The 18,810-nt window shown below is 42.1% G+C and overlaps 1 protein-coding gene across 1 annotated transcript; it reads right to left on the reverse strand.

Moving 5' to 3' along the window:
* Positions 1–35: 35 nt before the first annotated feature.
* On the reverse strand, positions 36–9,049 carry SLC24A5 (solute carrier family 24 member 5; the record flags this gene model as incomplete). Its single annotated transcript, XM_083371148.1, has 9 exons — positions 8,947–9,049; positions 7,444–7,623; positions 5,466–5,549; positions 5,271–5,374; positions 4,634–4,734; positions 3,263–3,540; positions 2,581–2,787; positions 846–947; positions 36–358 (listed from the first exon to the last, which is right to left on the reverse strand). Exons 2-9 carry the CDS (start codon positions 7,508–7,510, stop codon positions 36–38), a joined length of 1,266 nt encoding a protein of 421 aa, XP_083227274.1. The 5' UTR covers positions 7,511–7,623; positions 8,947–9,049.
* Between the last annotated feature and the right edge of the window lie 9,761 nt (positions 9,050–18,810).

Consider the following 18,810-nt stretch of genomic DNA (forward strand, 5'->3'; position numbering starts at 1 on the left):
ATCATGAATGTATACAAAACCAAAAGCCAAACTAATTAGTTGCCACAATTCTTTATAGGATTGTTCCCTATGATTCCAAGTTCATACAGAATTGCTAATGTGACAAAGGCTAAGTACAACAGAAGGGAAATGGCTCCTAGCTTTTTGTCTAATTTCCAACCATTCAGATGAATAGCCAGAAATATAAAAACAATGGAGCAAATGAGAGAAATGGCGGTATAAGTCAGTCCAGTGCTGTTCACTAGCACAGGACCAGATGGGTCAACAAAGGCGGTTTTTATAAACCAAGGTAATCCCAAACACAACAAATCGAACACATTGGATCCTACAATGTTCGACATGGCCATATCTCCTTTCCCTGCAAGATAAAACATATTAAATACGTCAACCTTAAGAAACTTCCTATAGTATTTTATTTATTAATCAAATTTAGATGGTCTCCCATCTCACAGAAAGTGACTCCGGGCACGTACAGCAATCCGTTTTTATGTTTAAAAGGCGCTAGCTACGTCTTGTCCATAGGACCATAATCTATGGTCTTAACAAGTTTGAAAATACTTTCTGATCAATGTTAAGAATGACACCGCTAGACTCATCCAAAATAGAATGAAGTTAGTTTTTTGTCCTTTAATTTTTGTCTTTCTACTGGCTTCCCACGTAGAACGAAAGGCAGTGGTCTCATCCCAGTAATTATTAGGTAAAAGAATTGGAAGAACCACTTGCAGTTCTGAATGTAGTCAGCTTATTAATTTAGTGAATGTGGGCAACTAGATGTCAACAACTGGAAAAGATGTCATATGGTTACCAACTTTGCCATGATAGCTTAATAGATGCAAAGGACTTACCTCTTCTAGCCACAAGAACACTAGCAATTGTGTCTGGAATGCTGGTTCCAGCTGCTAGTAGCGTAAGGCCCATTATAGTTTCAGGAATATGCAGGGTTTCCCCTGTAATCAGAAAAAATCCAAATCAAATAGCTCATTTCTTTGAGAATGAATTAGGAAGAGATCATAGTACTATTTTAAAGAATCACCTTTTAATATCAAAATGACCTGATTGGAATACAGCAGCCCAGGAGCTAATAAATTAAGCTATATTTTTAACAGACAATCCCTCGACTGCATGAGTTGAACAGAGGTAGCTTTTTAGCTTTGAAAAACCTGGTTACTGAATACTATGAAAGGCCATACAACCTCCTTCAAATATTTTAAATTTTTTTTATTTTAATTCCATTTATATCCCGCCCTTCTCCGAAGACTCAGGGCGGCTTACAAGCTTAGCAGTAGCCTTCATTCTATGTATATGCCTGCTTATTAGGGCTTTCACACACACCCCCAAGCGGCATTTTTACAAAGTCAGCTTAATTGACCCCAACAATCTGGGTCCTCAGACCAAAGAAGTCTGCTATTCCTGACAACCACAACCCTTTGGAATAGCTTCAACCAGCCTAATCCCTTCAGTTACTCTGGCATGTTTATCACATGAGCTGTTTGAAGTCATATGAGCCACTAACCTCTCAGTAATCTACTCTTGGAAAAAATACTTGCATTCCCATAGGCAGAGGGGGTTGGAGTCTGCTGATAATCCTTGCTCTCTAAAAACTAAATCCAGATGAAAAGTAAGGGAGACATTTGGCTTGTAGAAAGTGGTGAAATGCATTTTTTCCTGCTGTAAAATAGCTTTTAATGTGAGGCACAATTTTTTACTTGGGTTTCCTAAGCTTAAAAATAAATAGAGCCAATAACCGCTCACTTTTTAAAGGCAGAAATCTAGATTTATTACTCAACACTTCTTTCGAATTTTATTTCACTTGTAGTGACAGATGAGAAACAATCTAAAGGATGTTTTGAAGTCCTTCAAGAGGTTTCTCCTAGATAATGTAATTACAGGCAAATGTTGGGTCTTTGGGCCAAGGATTGTAGCCCAGTGCTACAAGGCATCTGATATGTGGAAAGACTAGTTCCTTCTTTTGAATGGGGGATTATGGAAAAGAGTCTGTCACAATGTCAGCTTGTTTTTTTTTATTTCTGTAACACAGCCATTGTGGCATATTCAGGAATGCACAGTCAAAATATGCCACAGTCTGATATTTTGCAAGTCAGTTTCTTCTTTACTAGCTTAAAACATTTCCTGTCCAGGTTAGCTCTTTTATAGACCGTACTACTTATCAGTCTGAGGGTTCTAGGTCTCATTTCTTTTTACATAATCTTTGTATTAGAATGATTTTACCTTAAGCAGGTGACCATGCCTGCAGTGTTTTGCATTAGATGCTTAGGTAAAACCTTTCAGAGTCTGGAGGTGCGGGTTACCTTCGCCAGGAGCTACACATTTAAACTTGTCATACACTTTGGGACATTAAGGCTGGCTTGGCACAACCCTCAAGTGATTTCTAAGAAACATACCCTTGGCTGTTCTAGACACGTACACCGCCCTCAATCAGTATTGTGGGCATTAAACTAATCTGTAATCTTGCATGTGATCACTGCAGAAGTATCACCTGAAATCAAGTTTGGTATTTTGAGATGCTTTTACCGTGTTGGTTAGAGCAGACAGGCTAATAAAACTAGGCTGTAAACCTACCCACTATGGTCACCATCCATACCAGAATGTACGTAAAAGCAGAAATCCAGACTGCCGACATGAAGAAGGCAAGCATGAACCACTTTTTCCAAAAGGGTTTTCTGCAGTCTGGAATTGTCAGATATAGCACAGTAATGATGGGAAGGGCAAGCACCCACAGGATTCTCTTCAGATCTGCTTCAGGCACGGTAAACACGCTTGGAGGGTCTGTCCGATGAAAAGGAATCATTTAAGAAATGAGATCCTGATGCTTAAAAATATGCAGTTTTCCTGGCAATGTAGCGCTCTTAGTTCTTTACAAACCTGTCTACTATAGATATGTAGCGCTTCATTATTTCACTATTTCTTTCCTCTAGATAATAAAAATCCAAAAATTTGAATTTAAACAACAAAAAGCAAAAACTAGATATTTGTTCTTGGCTTGCCCCACGGATATCTCTTGGAGCCATCTGGGGAGTTGTATACTTAATCACAACCTTTTTACAAACTAGTCATGACATAGTCATGACGTACTTATCAGATGTTTAGGTACCTTGGTATCTAAATTTTACTTCCAGCATTTGAAAAATATGAGGAATTCAAAAGATACTACATGTCTCATAATTTGGGGGTTAGGATTCCAAAAATATCTATCTTAACAGTTCTTGCAATAGTTTTTAAAGAGGCTCTTGGTAAAAAATACCTTCAGAAATGGTATCGAGTCCGTGAAAGCTTGCCGAAAGCCGAGTGTAATCAGACTCATGAAAAATGTCTTCGTCAGGTCTTGATTGTCGCCGAACTAGAGGTTGAGTCTCGTCCTTCCATCCAGACAGTGGCTGGTCTTCAGCCTCTTCTGTAGTCACCAAGAGACAGGTGCAGCAAGGACTAAACTTGCTCATGAAATATTGGTTGATTTTAATGTCAAAGCAGAGTACTAAAATATAGACTCCATATATTAACAGGAGCGAAGCACATTCATACCTAAGACAAAGTAAAAACTTTGCGTCAATGTGGGCTTAGCAAGCTATGTGAAACCACCCACTTTGGTTTGATGTGGTAGGCAAACCTAGCCAGCTTGTCCCAGTCACCAACTGTGACAAGACTGGGTGAAGCAACTCAGCGTACCTTGCATTTTCCATCGCACTAGCAATTGTTCTTGAGTTCAGTACAGGAGTATTTTCCACCTGTTCCTGCAGATTGTATGGTTTGAATTTGGGACCTTTTCATGGCAATACATATGCTTTATATTGAACAAAATGTTCTAGGTCTGCCTAGTTCCAACTGCAGACTTTGTGCTTGAAATGTGAGTGACCAGAAGAAATCAAATCGTATCAGGTTCTATTTAGACAGCATCAGAAACAGGAAAATTTCACTAGAATATCTGCTCTGCACTTTCACTAGATCTCCAAGGTCCACCAGCACGACCCAAATGCAAGAGATAACACAGTTTGCATCTGTGGTTGAAGAATAATTCTTTGTGGCAATGAATTCCTCTCTCACAAAAACCATTCAAGATAACTCAGGCCCTCAACTGCGGAGGTGTGGCAAGAAAAAATGAAGGCTCCATATCTGCTCTTGCTAAAATGTCTGGCTGAGTAAGGAGTTGGCAACCTCTGCGTAGCATTGTGACGCTGCCTGCTTGGGAGCTGGCTGTCCACATGATCTAGAGCTCAGATTCACTCCACATGCTAGATTGCTAGTTCAAAGCAAAGAATTCCGGGACTTGGGAGCAATTTTCGTTTTGTCTCTAATGAACATAGGTGGCTTAATAATGCTTGAAAAGTGTTTGCTTGCAGAAATTCATTAAATTATTAAATGCATATGCTGCCCACTCACTGTAATATTTCAGAATCTCCTCCCCCAAATATTTAAAGTGTGTCTTTAAGCAACCAGTCAATCCACTTTTTTAAATCAGCCAACCCTGCACCTAAAAGTTAATGTGGAAAAGGAAAACAACAAGAAACATGACAAACTTCTCTAGAAGATCTCCAATGCATATACAAGCAGCCAGTTCTTTCTGTTCTGTTTCACCTGAACAAAGTAAGCGGGAGCGGTACTTTCAGGGAACACTTACCAATAAACTTGGTTGTCGACAATCATGGCGAGAACTGCACCAGCACTAATAATGTAAGCCAAGCAATCTCTGAACAATGGCCAGCAAGACAGGTGTGAAACCTAGATGGTATAATTCAGATAACAGGACATTTGGATTACATGAGCTTTTTCGGGGTTTCAAGAACATAAGTGCCCTGTTGGATTGGACCCTGACCCATCTAGTCCAGCTGTTCGTTCTCCCAGGGACCAACTATGTACACATGGAAGCCCACCATCTCCCAACAGATGGCCTTCAGAGGCATTCCCGCCACCATGAAGACTAATAGCCATTGATCTACCATCAACCATATTTTGGTTGATGTGTCCCAAATTTCATCTGAGAATGGCCTAAAAATGTCAAAGACACCCAGTAAGCAACTTCATTCTACTTAATCTAAGATATGTCCATCTGAAGTAAAATTATTGGATACAACTTGTTACAGGATGTATGTTCCTCACTATCAACTTTCTAAAAGTACCAAGATCTCACTATTATGATAAACATTTTTTTCTTACCTGATTGATAACAACCTATCTGTGAAATGCTGTCAACTGGCCCCAAATTAATTTCCCTTTGCAGTTAAGTGGAAGGCAGAATCATAAAAGAGAGCACGCACCATGCCAGATAAGAGTCCACAGGCTGCACAGATGCCGAGAAGATTGTAGATGGCGGAGCCAAGGATGGTGCTGACTCCAATATCTCCCTTTGTGACAAAAACACCTAAAAATGAAGCATTGGTTGATAGGACCCACTTTTACTATTGCCAAGACTGAACTGTGTGTTGGTTAAAGGGGTGGGGGTGGGGGCTTACCGAGGAAGGCAGTGACTAATTCAGGGGCAGAACTGCCAGCTGCCATGAAGGTTGCTCCTGCAACATCCTGAGAGAGGCCAAGAGCTGGAGGAAGGATCAGTGGGGACAGGAGAAAAGATGCATGCAACCATCAGGGCTGAATAAAAATCAAGGAGTAACATTTTCACTTCTCCATTTATTTTTCTTACTTCTACATATATTGTTAAATGTTTTTGTGCCAGCCATGGCAGTTCCCCAAAAAGGTCATCAGATGGGAGCAAAGAGGCATCTTTGCTCCCACTGGTGGGTCAGGGGTCCCCGGCCCCTGCAGCCCCATTAGAGAGAGTTAATTGGTAAGGGAGGGGCTGAGGACCCTCATAAAAACCTCTGCTCAGGGGCTGCTTCTCTCTGCTCTCTTTGTTCTCTCTTCTGCTTGCTTGCTTGCTGATCCATGAGCTCAATCCAGGCATGGATGCCTCCATGCCAGGGAACTCCTTCTATTTACTTTATCGTTAAATAAAGCTTAATCTGATCGCATCCCTGCGTGCTGCTCTTTTTACTTGGAAGCACCTTAACGAACCATCGGTCTCGTGAGGCCATCTCACATATATCCCTCCATATCGAGTTGCTCCAAACAACTTACAAGACATTGATGTAATAGGACAAAAAATATACACGAAAGATAAATTATACTTCATATAAATTAGATGATAGATATAAATAGCAATAGCACTTAGACTTATATACCGCTTCATAGTGCTTTACAGCTCTCTCTGTAAAGTCAGAGAGAGTCAGCCTATCGCTCCCAACAATTTGGGTCCTCATTTTACCGACCTTGGAAGGCTGGAAGGTTGAGTCAAACTTGAGCTGGTCAGGATCGAACTCCTGGCAGTGAGTTGAATTAGCCTGCAATACTGCATTCTAACCATTGCGCCCCCACATATGCTCAGATAGATGATAGATAGATGATACCGTAGATTGATAGATGATAGATCGATAGGAGAGAGAGAGAGGGGGAGAGAGAGAGAGAGAGAGGCATAAAGGCCCTTCAATAACGATGGTTGAAAAACCATGATTTAGCTCAGAGTACACTCAGTTGTGTAAAGCAACAGGAAGGGAGATGGGCAGGGATATTGGTGAAGAGTGTGTTTGTCAAAAAAGATGGCACTGTGCAGTCAAAGCATCTTAGGTTTGGCTTAGTGTGTGGTGTGAATTCACTCCCTGTGATCTGTAAACATATGGATCAATACGTTACATGGGTCCGGCTTACTCTTCAATAGGTTGTGTTTGAACCATTTTAGAGTAAGCCGAGATTTCTCACCCACAGCTGGCCAGTTCTCCTAGCCAGAAATGGCAACTTACCCTAACAGCCCATTGGTTAGTGAAGAAAAGATTGGAATTTTAATTCTTAGTGTCAACCACACTTTAGCCGAGAGCCAGCTCCATGCGTTTAACATATTGGTCATTGTGTATAGGAACCTGGTGAGTTGGGGGAGAGTTTCATTAACCATGGTTTTTATATTGTTTTTATTTAATTTTTTAAGCGTGGTAAAGTGCCCAGAGTCATACATGTATTTGAAGCGGGAGGCCATATAAATTGAACTAACGAAGAAAGGAGTTAGTCAATCCACTATGTGGGTGCTGCCAATATTCTCTCAGAAATTTGGCTTTGTACACAACCCATTTCATAGCTGCTTTCCCAAATCCTTTTTTATCAGCCGAGGAGATGAATATGCTCTCAGCACTTTGACTCTACAAAGGAGGCCGTTTGTTCAGTTCTGATCCGGCCCAAGAAATAATCCTTGAATTCTTTGCCAGCCATAATGCTCCTTGCTTCAGATCCTTTTCCTTTATAATATAGGAAATATAACAAAGCCACAAAACACTGCATAACGTTTCCTAAAGTGCAGAAGCAATTGTGCACAGAATTGTCTCAAACAGCAATTTGGTTCTTGCGAAGGGGATAAGATAGCCCAGGGCAGACCCATCAGTGACTTACTGTGACTGATCATCTCCAAAGCTGGGAGGAAGTAGTCATCACAGACAATGGACACTGCCAGGAACATGTAAAAAATGATGATGAAATAGATCACGATGCCGCCTTCGGCTTGTTCTTGCGGAGTGAAAAACCCATCAGGGAATTCCGACGATGGGGAGAGAACACACTGGCTTTTGTTTTCTGTAAAGCAAATTTCACAAGAAGCACATCTCAGCTGCCTTAGTAGATTTCCTTTGAAGAACTGGAGGGCAATGCAGAAGTTACAAGGATGGTCTTCCTATTTTTCTGGGAGAAATAGCTTTAAAAAACCCCTTAGCTTAAAAATATATATATAAAGGACATGGTTCTCGCTAAGTGTACTTATCCTTACTGAAGTATTCTCACCTGATTCTTCAACATGTCTATGGAGATTCTCAATCATATCCAGGTCACGGTTGTCCCAAAGGTGCTATTTCCAAAGGGCTACCGGACTTCCATGATTTTTTCCCCCCTTGAAAATGTTTGGCTGCAGTTCCAAAGAAGCGTCTTCAGTTCTGAAGAATCAGCTTTCTGGATATGGAGCAAAATGTTTTCCAGGAAAAAAAAAAAGCAAGAAAGTCAAGTTGCCTTTTGGAAAAAGCACCTTTGGGGCAATTCCTGCTAAGCTTGTAAGCCGCCCTGAGTCTTCGGAGAAGGGCGGGATATAAATGGAATTAAAATAAAAATAAATAAAAATAATTCCTCCCCCCCCTGATGTTTTCTGCTCTTGGAAGAAGAGGCTGCTGGGACCTCTAGCCCCATCATCCCTGCAGGTGTGGTCCTCTTCCTAGCCATTTCCCGCCTGTTAGCAGAAATGGTTTTCCTTGAAGACGTTTGGCTTCTCATCCAAGAAGCTTCTTCTTCAGAACTGCTGAAGCTAAGACAAACTGGGAAATGTCTTCCAGGAGAAACGAAGTCCAATTGTCTTTAGAAAAAGCACCTTTGGGACACAACCGTGGCCTGAATGACTGAGAATCTCGGGAGACGATTAGCAGGAAACATGGAGCAGCCCTAAAAGTCCTCCGGGACATCCCCAAACAAGACCCAACTTTTCCAGGCAGAGTTTCTTCCGCAGACGCCAAGCCCCTCCATTTCAAGAGGATTGCCGAGCTGGGAAGGGCTACACAACGACTCCAAGGCGCACTCTGGGATGTGAGCTGAGCTCCGAACGTTACAATCCTGAGACCATCTTATCCCTCGAAACAGGCTCATTAGTCATTTTGGCTGCCGCGGTCCCATGAATTTAAACCAGAATGCCTGCCTTTTCAGCATCCTCATCCTCATCTTTCATTTCCTGCGCCTGCAAGGATTTATCGGAGAGCAAGCCGGCCGCGCCGGCTACAACTTACTCACAAGTAGACGAGTCCAGGAGAGGGCTGGGGGTGGGGGGAGAAAGCGCCCCAACTCCCAACTTCCTAAGGACCCGGTTTCCCGGGATAGGTGCGCGCAGGACAGGGAGCGGCAGCTGCAAAAGCCCGGCCTTACCTGGATCCTCGCGGAGGTGTTGAGGGCTGGGCCCCGGCGCAGGAAGCCCCCCTGCAAAGCCCCCGGTCCCCCACAGCAGCCCCAGAGCCAGGGCGACCACGCAGGGCGCCCGGGGGCTTCTCGGCTGATCCTGAGTCCGACGCATCTTGCAAGGCTGGAGCCGCGCACTGGGCAAACAGGCAGGCGCCCAGGCTTGGGGGGTTGCGGGGCATCATGTGAGTCCGCTAGGAAGGCCTCGTCCGGCTCGGGGCCCGAGGGAGGGAGGGAGGGAGGGAAGGAGGCTTAAAAGCCCTGGGAAGGAAAGACTTTGGGAAGCGGCGCGGATCAGCCGGAGCAGGGTTTTTTTTTTGGGGGGGGGGGGTTGGAATTCGTGCGCCTTTGGCCGCGACTTGCGTCGTTGTTGGTTTGTTTGTTATGCCACGATTCTTGGAAGTCTTAAAACTTCGGCGAGGTTGCAGCAGATCAGCTCATGGTGTAAAACTTTTATAATAATTCAAACGTTAATAATAATAATAATAATAATAATAATAATAATAATAATAATAATAATAATAATAATAATAATAATAATAATAATATAATAACAATAACAATAACAACAATAACAACAATAACTTTACTTTACTTTACTTTACTTTTACTTTTATTAAATTTGTATACCGCCCTTCTCCCGAAGGACTCAGGGCGGTGAACAGGGCATATATAAATAGAGAATACAAAAATTAAAAGGAATTAAATAATCGCCCAGATAAAAACAATAACAGTGTAAAAACCCCATTAAAAACCCCATTAATAACAACAACAACAACAACAACAACAACAACAACAACAACAACAACAACAATAATAATAATAATAATAATAATAATAATAATAATAATAATAATAAAGTTGGAAGGGACCTTGGAGGTCATCTAATCCAACCCCCTGCTCAGGCAGGAAACACTATACCATTCTAGACAAATGGCTGTTGGAGTTGGTTAGAAAAGGGAAGGCAGGAATGTCCACAGGGCATGGTAAAAAAAAATAATAATTAAAAAAATGGTGGCACTTCTGAAAAAAAGGGAAAGAGAAATTCTTTGGGATGGCCTCTAAACCCCCCCCCCAGCTCTGCTTTGATGGGAGAGAGGGGGTAGGAAAAAAAGATCCTCATTTATTCATTCCTTTTATTTATCAAACAAATTTATATAGCCACCCATGGGTGAGTCCCACAACTCACACATAGGTGATTCCAGGCGAAGAGTACAAAATTTAATTGAAACATTTTTTAAAAAATTTTTTTATCCAAGTGAGAAAAAACAAACAAATGGGCAGCGTGTGAACAACAAAACCCTTTCGCTACTTCTTCACCAGTTGTTCAGATGCCCTTTGTCAACAAGGCAACTTACCCATGTAATTAAGGATTAAATGCTAATACACTCGCCTCTTTCAAGACACAGACTTTATCTGTCTAGGAATAATGACGAGCTATGGAAAGGCAAAATGCCAAGTTACGGCTCTGTTGAATTATTTGCTGGCTTTCGTAAATATTTTCATGTCAATTTTGCACACTTGTGTTTGGATACTGTTAAGCAATGGCGTATTGAAGTCTGGCTTATCATTTGCATGGAGATACTACTTGGGCCTATTAGTTGACCTAAATAAGAAGACAGATAGAAGGATCACCAGTTGCTTCTTGAATTCTAACTCCTGTGGACAAAACTGACACTAGTCTATGGGTCAGATGTGGGGGTATGCTTTAACACCCCACCCCACCCCATTCCTCCAGGCCAATTTGTTCCACCTAGGAAGGTCTATGGCTGCTGAAACAGAGGCTGGACATTTTAAATTGATCTGCCTAACACAGGGGTAGGCAACCTTGGCTCTTTTATGACTCGTGGACTTCAACTCCCAGAATTCCTGAGCCAGCTGGCTCAGGAATTCTGGGAGTTGAAGTCCACGAGTCATAAAAGAGCCAAGGTTGCCTACCCCTGATCCGGGTCATGCTTGTCCCAAAGGTACTTTTTCCAAAAGGCAACTGGAATTTCTTTTTCTCCCCCTTCCTTGAAAACGTTTTGCTTCTCATTCAAAATGCTTCTTAGTTGTGAAGAAGCTTCTTGGCTGAGAAGTGAAATGTTTTCAAGAAGAAAAAAAAAGTCCAGTTAACCTTTTGGACAAGCACTTTTGGGACGTATCTCATGCTGTGGGGAATATTCTACCTTCAGAGATTAGAATGGTCCCCAATCCTTTGTCAGGCTTTAAAAGGCCTCGGCTCAGCATATTTTAAGAGCTTCGTTTCTTGGCTTTGCTATTAGTTGATTAACTATCTCGGCTGCTTTATGTAATTAATTTTTGGATGTTTGTATTGTTTTTGTTTTAAATGTTTTGTAGTTTTAGAACTGTAAGCTATCCAGAGTCACTTGCCTTGAGATGGGCAGCTATCAAAATTGAATGAATGAATAAAATAAACTTGTACCAACTTTACACCTGTTCTAGACCTAGTGTCCAGATAGTCCTCAACTTACAACAGCTTTTTTAGTGACCATTTGAGGTTACAACAAGCACTGGAAAAAGTGACTTGTGGCAATTTTTCACACCTAGGACCATTGCAGCATCCCCCTGGTCACGTGATTTGTATTCAGATACTTTGCAATGTCCCCGGGTCATGTGACCCCCTTTTGTGGCTGTCAGACAAGTCATGTCAAGGGGGAAACCAAGTTCACTTTGTGACTAATTTAACAACTGCAGTGATTCCCTTAACAACTCTGGCAAGAAAGGCGATAAAATGGGGTTAAGCTCACTTAACAACTGTCTTGCTTAGCAATGGAAACGTTGGGTTTGATTGCGGTCGTAAGTTGGGGACTTAATCCTTTTCATAACCTCGTTTCTTTCTGAGGAAGCTTCTCAGTCCCCGGATCTAGACTGTGACCTCAATTCTGAAAGGTGCAACACTGAGGATCTTTTGGTGGCCAATCATGTTTTATTGCAAAGTTGCATTTTAAAATGTGTGCATCTGCTGCCTCAGTAGAGGAGATGAAGGCTCACCCAAAACAGTTCTCATGGTTCCGACAGATGAAACTTTTCAAAGAACTTCAAGGCATTGTTTTCCTTAAAGAATCTTTATTCGAGTAGCATAGCATCGGCGCGTACACAGGTGAAGCCAAAATCCAAATTCCCCTCCCTTGAGCACATATTATCTAGCGTAATTTCCTCCTCTAATTAACAGTCATAAATCACATTCTCCAGTTAATTTGAAATGCAGGCTTTCCCTCCAGTTCTCCAACCCACCATTTCTTATCATCTCTCATTTCAAAAAACCTTGACTCTCATACTACTGCAATATTGTTATGTCTAACTCCCATCCACATTCCTCCTCCCCCCCCCAGTATCATCTAATTCTAACTCTAAGAGTAAAACAAAGTATAAGGAAAATGGCTGCATCTCCATATGTTGTCAAAGCAAGAACATCCATTGTTATCAGCGTTGACACCAGTAACTTCCTTTGACCAATGTGTCTTAGAATGTGAAATTCAGTTTTGGCTTCTCATAGATTTAAAGCCTTCATTCCCCTTTTTCTTGGAGAAGAAAAAAAGGATCCTGTAACCACTTTTTTCCCCCTACAGGAATCTGTTCTATAAAATTACTGTCAACTCATGGAACTGTGAGCCTATTTCTATGCAAATTAGATCACTGCTATCAGTTGGGGGCCAGCTCCTTATCAATTCACAAAGGACTTTCTTTTTAAGAAACCAAAGGAGGAGTTGAATTTCTATTTTCAACTGTGGCTTGAGCAAACTCCATTAGGAGTTGGTGATGGAGCTAAGCGGTCCATCCTGGTTCTGTTCTTTTGACAGGTGTGAAACGGTTGGAAAGAGAAAATGGAGCATTACTCACATTAGCTAAACTAAAATGTCTCCTTTGTCACGTTTATTGCTGTCCTGCCTTGATTGTTAAAGGCCGGGATATTTCTGTTGTTGTCTTCTGCTAACAAGCAGAAGTATGGTCAGGATTTTCATGATGGGGGAAGGAGGAGGAGGAGGAGGAGGAGGAGATTACTTTTCAAAATTGAATTTCTTGAGGAGAAATGTATGGATAGACACACGGTGAGTGAAGTATAGGACAAAAATTCTACACTTTCTGTGCAGATGTAGATGGAAAATGGAGGAATATTTTGCAATGTAGTGGGTCCGACGCAAGGAAGAGACGCCAGCCGGAGTACGTGTTAAGCTCTTTATTGGGGGGGGGGAAAGTACTGGGGAACAAGGGTTACCTGGCCTCCTTAAATACCTAGCCAGGTAGGTGTCCAGCCAATGGGGTTGGCCCTAGGTTTCCCGCCGAAACTAGGTTTCCTGCCAAACCATCCAGGCCAACGCCCCCTGGTGGCTGTTGCTATGCAGATGCCTGCATTGGATACATAACACCTTTTAACCCCCTCTCAAATAATGGCGGATATTCTTGTACTGCACCAATATTAAGCAGGTGGACATTTCTTAAAACGTAGCTACAATGTGGAATCTGAATTCAACAATATGTTTGTACTGTTCTATTAAAATCCATTTATCTCTCCTGCACTTTATCCACCCATAATTTTGAAACATCACGCGTTGATGATTTGGAAAATATGAATTAACTGAACGAACCATCCAGTTCAATCTTTTTCAACTGTCTCCCCTTGAAATTAGACCTGTGATGCTTTTATTCAGATAATGTGCTTGTCTGATTTTGTTATAGCAAGCAATCTCCGAGAGCTGATGCAGAAAAGCTAAATTTAGCAACAGATGGAGCAGCAGTCTACGGACCCTCCTCCCTTCTTTTTCTTCTTCTGGCTATGTACCATTTGTTGAATTTTGGCCGGCAAACAGTTTTGTCACTAATATATCATGATTTAAAACCACGAAGACAGCAGCTGCGGCTTTGATTCGGTTCATGCTTCTGCTGGGCTGTTCTTGAGAACTTTTGAGCGCCCCAGTTGCTTCTGAAGGAGACAAGAGCTTTGTTTCCCCCCCCCCTGCCCCCATGTGTGGATTTTGTCATGATTGGAAAAGAGACACCCAGGGCTAATGGTTGAAGTGGAAGATTTTGCTCAGGAAAATTTTCCTTCTGCTAGATCAGGGGCCTCCAAACGTGGCAACTCTTAAGACTTGTGGACTTCATCTCCCAGAATTCCCCAGCCAGGAGGTTGCCAAGTTTGGAGACCCTTATGTTAGATAAGCATCGCCCTTTAAATGCCAGCCTTTTCAATGGATAATTTTGATTTCCTAGCATTGCTTTTCCACTGTTGCTTTGGGATTTTCACATGTACTAAGCAGATGCCAATATTTTAAATCATTTAAGTTGGGAGACAGAAATCTGGGGAAAAAAAGTAGAATAAAGTAAGAGCGATGCTTGGCATCTGGGACTGAGCGTGTAGATTTTCAGGCTTTTGAAAAGGTAAAGTTTTGGAAGTGGGATTCCTAAGAGGAATGTCTTTATATCTCAGAGGTATCCACAGGGAGAGTTGAAATAATCAAAGCAGTGGTTGGAACCACACAGCTGAAGCTCTGCCCCTTTTCATGTGTTAACAGATTGACATTTTAATTTGTACGAGAGACAGTCCCTTGTATATACAAAGCTGTCAGTTTTGAAGTGATGGTTAGGAGAATATTTCCATTTGTGCTCCGGTGTGAGCGTGTGTGTTCTCACCTTTTTCTCCAGAGATGGGTCTACCTTTCAAATAAACTTGAACAATCTTGTACGATTCTTTTCGAAGGTAGGCGTATGCCTAGTTATGTTTTAATCATCCGGAGTGGGCTGGCATTTGATGCATAACACAAATCACACTCACTTTTTTTGGGGGGAGCTGCCATTCTTCTTCCTTTACTCTCCTCCATCACAGCTGCAGCTTTCAGATAAGAAAGACCAAAAAGAGGATACCTATGGAAGCTTCTGATTTTCTTATGCTAGGATTTTTTTTTTTTTTTGGTTTAAAAAAGATTGTGTCATGTCCGTTCTATAACTGCAGGATGTTTGGTATGCCGTGAAATAATTATTAGGTTACAGCTTCCATAAAAATAAAAAAAGAACTTTGATGCTTTTAAATGTCATGGTTGGAAAAGATTCCCGAGAATACCACAGATACTCAAGAAACCAAATCAAGGAGTCATCAAATCAATCTATCAAGACTTCTCCCCTGAGAATGGATGACCAAGATAAAATTAATATGTCTTGCTCACCTTATGCGAAGAGCTAGCTCTCTGGAGAAGTCTGCTGTGGTAGGAAGGTGGAAGAAACAAGAAAGAGGAGATGACCACCAGCAAGATGGATGGATTCAGTTAGAGTGGTGATGAAGATACCGTTGGAAGAGATGAAGGATATCTACAGTATGTGATGGTTAAGAGATGACACCGATTTGATGGTGTATCATCTATCAATCAAAATAAAATCTACAACACTGAGAGTAGATTAATAAGTCCCCTGATGAGTGATTGAATCTTCCAGAGGATAAGAAATTCTTGGGCAAGTTTTGGTCCTAGGGTGTTGTGGCCTGTCAGCCACTAGACAACCAGAACTTGCCCAACAATTTCTTATCCTCTAGAAGATTCAATCACTCATCTGGGGACTTATTAATCTACTCTCAGTGTTGTAGATCTTATTTTGATTGATAGATGATGTGCCATCAAATCGGTGTCATCTCTTAACCATCACATACTATAGAGATATCCTTCATGTGTTCCAACGGTATCTTCATCACCACTCTAACTGAATCCATCCGTCTTGCTGGTGGTCACTCCTGTTTGTTTCTTCTGCCTTCCCACCATGGCAGACTTTTCCAGAGAGCTAGCTCTTCGCATAAGGTCAGAATATAGGGTTCATTGGAACCAACATCAAATGTTTTTAGCCTAGATGCTGTACAAAATGTACAATCCTCTTTAACTTCTGGGCTTGGCCACTGGAAGCCTTGATGATTATCCGGTATAATGGGATAATGTCTAGAATACAACAGTTGCTGTACCAGGGACATCTGTGGGCAGGACTTAAAAAAAGGTCAACGTGGCAACTACAACTGCATAAGCAAAGTCCTGCAAGTTTTAAAGGTGTCCTGCAAAAACTCTTTTTAGTACCCTATTTAGGGTAGGAGACTGGATGGAGTTGAGTGTTTATTTGCTGGATGCCCTTCCTGACACCTATGTGGAGTTCACAGCAGATTTTTTTTCTTTGCATCCTGGGAGAAAAACCTCTGCCACTAGCTAGGATTGAACTCTCAACCTTCCGAGTGGGAGGTGAGTGTCTTTACCACTAGGCTACCACACCGCTCTAAGGGTGCCTTGTAATGCATGTAAAAAAAGGAGGGAGGGGGCTTTAATCACACCTCATGGCTATCATTTTGATATTTTTTTTTAAAAAAAACCTCCTTTCAGGGATGTGTAGCCCACCCAAAATCACTTTTTTTTCCCTTTATTAAGATTGGTAGAGTAAACCTTTGCTGCGGTCACCCAACCTACTTAAGTTTACTGGACACAACGAATGACCGGCTTATTGGATTAGATCTCAGTGGGATGCTGACTCTTTTCTCCTGTCTGCATAAATGCATTTACTGTATTCATTTTTCAACATTTCTCTCCCTTCTCCCTCAAAAGGTCTCCCAGGGCAGCTTATAAATATCTGCATAAGAGGCTCCTTGACCTTAGCTTTATAATCTAAAAAATGTGATGCGTAGGGAAAAACAGATGAAGAGAAAGTGGGGAGGGGGATGGGGGGAAAGAAGCTTTTCTCTCATGCTTGGCTCAGATAGAAAACAATTGGGGAACATAGCTGCCCTCTGTTCGTTAGACTAGAAGGGCACAGAAGCCCCAGTAATTAATTAATGGATTGATTAAGAAAAGGTCAAAGGCAATTGATCTCTGCATAGAGAAGATGAATGAGTTCGTTGTTTCTTTCCTCCCTCTGGGATAGCTGTTATTTATTTATTTATTTGTTTGTTGGCTTTCTATACACGGCCAGACGGAAGAACAGGAAGTGCTCCCTCATCCTGTTTCTTTCACACACACACACAAAAACTACTCTTTGAGGGGGTTTGGCCGATGGAGTGATTGACTGAAATTTCCCCAGGAACCTTCCCTAGCTGAGGGTAGACTAGAACCCAGGTCTCTCAGCTTCCAGTCCATCGTGTTCACCCAGTACATCCCCCCTTTCTTAGATGTTGGAATTCCATTCTGATCTAGTTCTCCCTGCCTTGAGAGGTTCTGTCTCAATGTCCACATTCTGGGATCTGAATCCGGATCTGTACGGGAAGCATCCATTTTGAGAAAACGAGCTCAGATAAGTGTAGGTCAGGAGTAGGCCACCTTGGCTCTTTTATGACTCGTGGACTTCAACTCCCAGAATTCCTGAGCCAGCATGGCTCAGCATGGAAACCTCTTCATTTCTCCTCAGCATGGCTGGCTCAGGAATTCTGGGAGTTGAAGTCCACCAGTCATAAAAAAAAGCCAAGGTTGCCTACCCCTGGTGTAGGTCATATGTTAAATCTCCCCTTTACGAAACTCCCCATTACTTTGACTGACCATACCTAATTTTTTCTTGCCTTCCATTCGGATCCAGATTGCTTCTCATCTTTTGAATATCCACCTCACATTCCCTTGTAGTATCAGGCACAGGAGGTCCTTGGTGGTCTCTGAGCATGGTGATTTCCTTGGAGACATTTCATTATCAAACTAGGTAAGCTAGAGGATGTTTGGTACTGAGATGTCTGCAAGAAAATAACCAAGTTCAAGGAGCACCGGGGAGTCCATAGTTCAACCCTGAGTTACAAATATTCTCTTCTATAAAAGTACCATATATTTCTCTCCTTTCAAACAAAAAAACCCTGCATGCTACAGTCTTCCTCCATGACCAGTGGTGGGATTCAGCTGGTTCACACCACTTCGGCAGAACCGGTAACTAATTTTTTGTTGCCCAGTCCCAGAATGGACTTCTGGAAGCAGCATCCACATAGAGAACCGGTTGTTCACATATCTGAATCCCCTCACTGTCCATGACACTAAATCCTAAACCATGGTTTACAAACTACAGGATGGCAAACGGAGCCCAGCCAAGCCAATGATGGATCTGTGTGATCCAGTAATGCAAATAAGCTTGTTCACATTTCCTTTTTGAAAACCGCTCTGCTTCCAAGCTTCCAGGAACGCCTGTTAGATATTTTGTGATTAAGCCAGGCCCATAAATCATATTTAGGGAGGCTGAGAAATTAGGCTAACCAAATTGCTCCTTTCCCGCATCATGATTGCTCTTCTCCAGAAATGTGCTGAATAGTTACAAACATGGCTTCTTTCATAACTCGGAGAAGCTGGTTGAATGCTCTGGTAGCTTGTAGCCCAATTATTTCAAGGTTTCAATTTCCACCTTTAAAGGAGAATATTTGTACTGTAGCTCAGGGTTGAAATGAGGGGTCCTTGGTGGTTTTCTTGCAGATGTTTCATTACCCAAACTAGGCAACATTATCCATTCTAGTAAAACTGTGCTAATACTAGTGACTAGCACTGATCATGTCACCTAGTCTGGGTAATGAAATGTCTGCAAAAAAACAACCAATCTCAGTGAACACAAAGGACCACACAGTCATATTCCTCCTCCTCCTCCTCCTCCTCCTCCTCCTCCTCTCCCTTCTAGCACTGATGATGTCACCTAGTTGGGTAATGAAATGTCTGCAAAAAACCAACCAAGCTCAGTGAGCACGAAGGACCCCTCAGTCTTCTTCTTCTTCTTCTTCTTCTTCTTCTTCTTCTTCTTCTTCTTCTTCTTCTTCTTCTTCTTCTTCTTCTTCTTCTTCTTCTTCCTCCTCCTCCTCCTCCTCCTCCTCCTCCTCCTCCTCCTCCTCCTCCTCCTCCTCCCTTCTAGCACTGATGATGT

The sequence above is a fragment of the Vipera ursinii genome, assembly GCF_947247035.1.
Source record: "Vipera ursinii genome assembly, chromosome: 11".
Lineage (NCBI taxonomy): Eukaryota > Metazoa > Chordata > Lepidosauria > Squamata > Viperidae > Vipera > Vipera ursinii.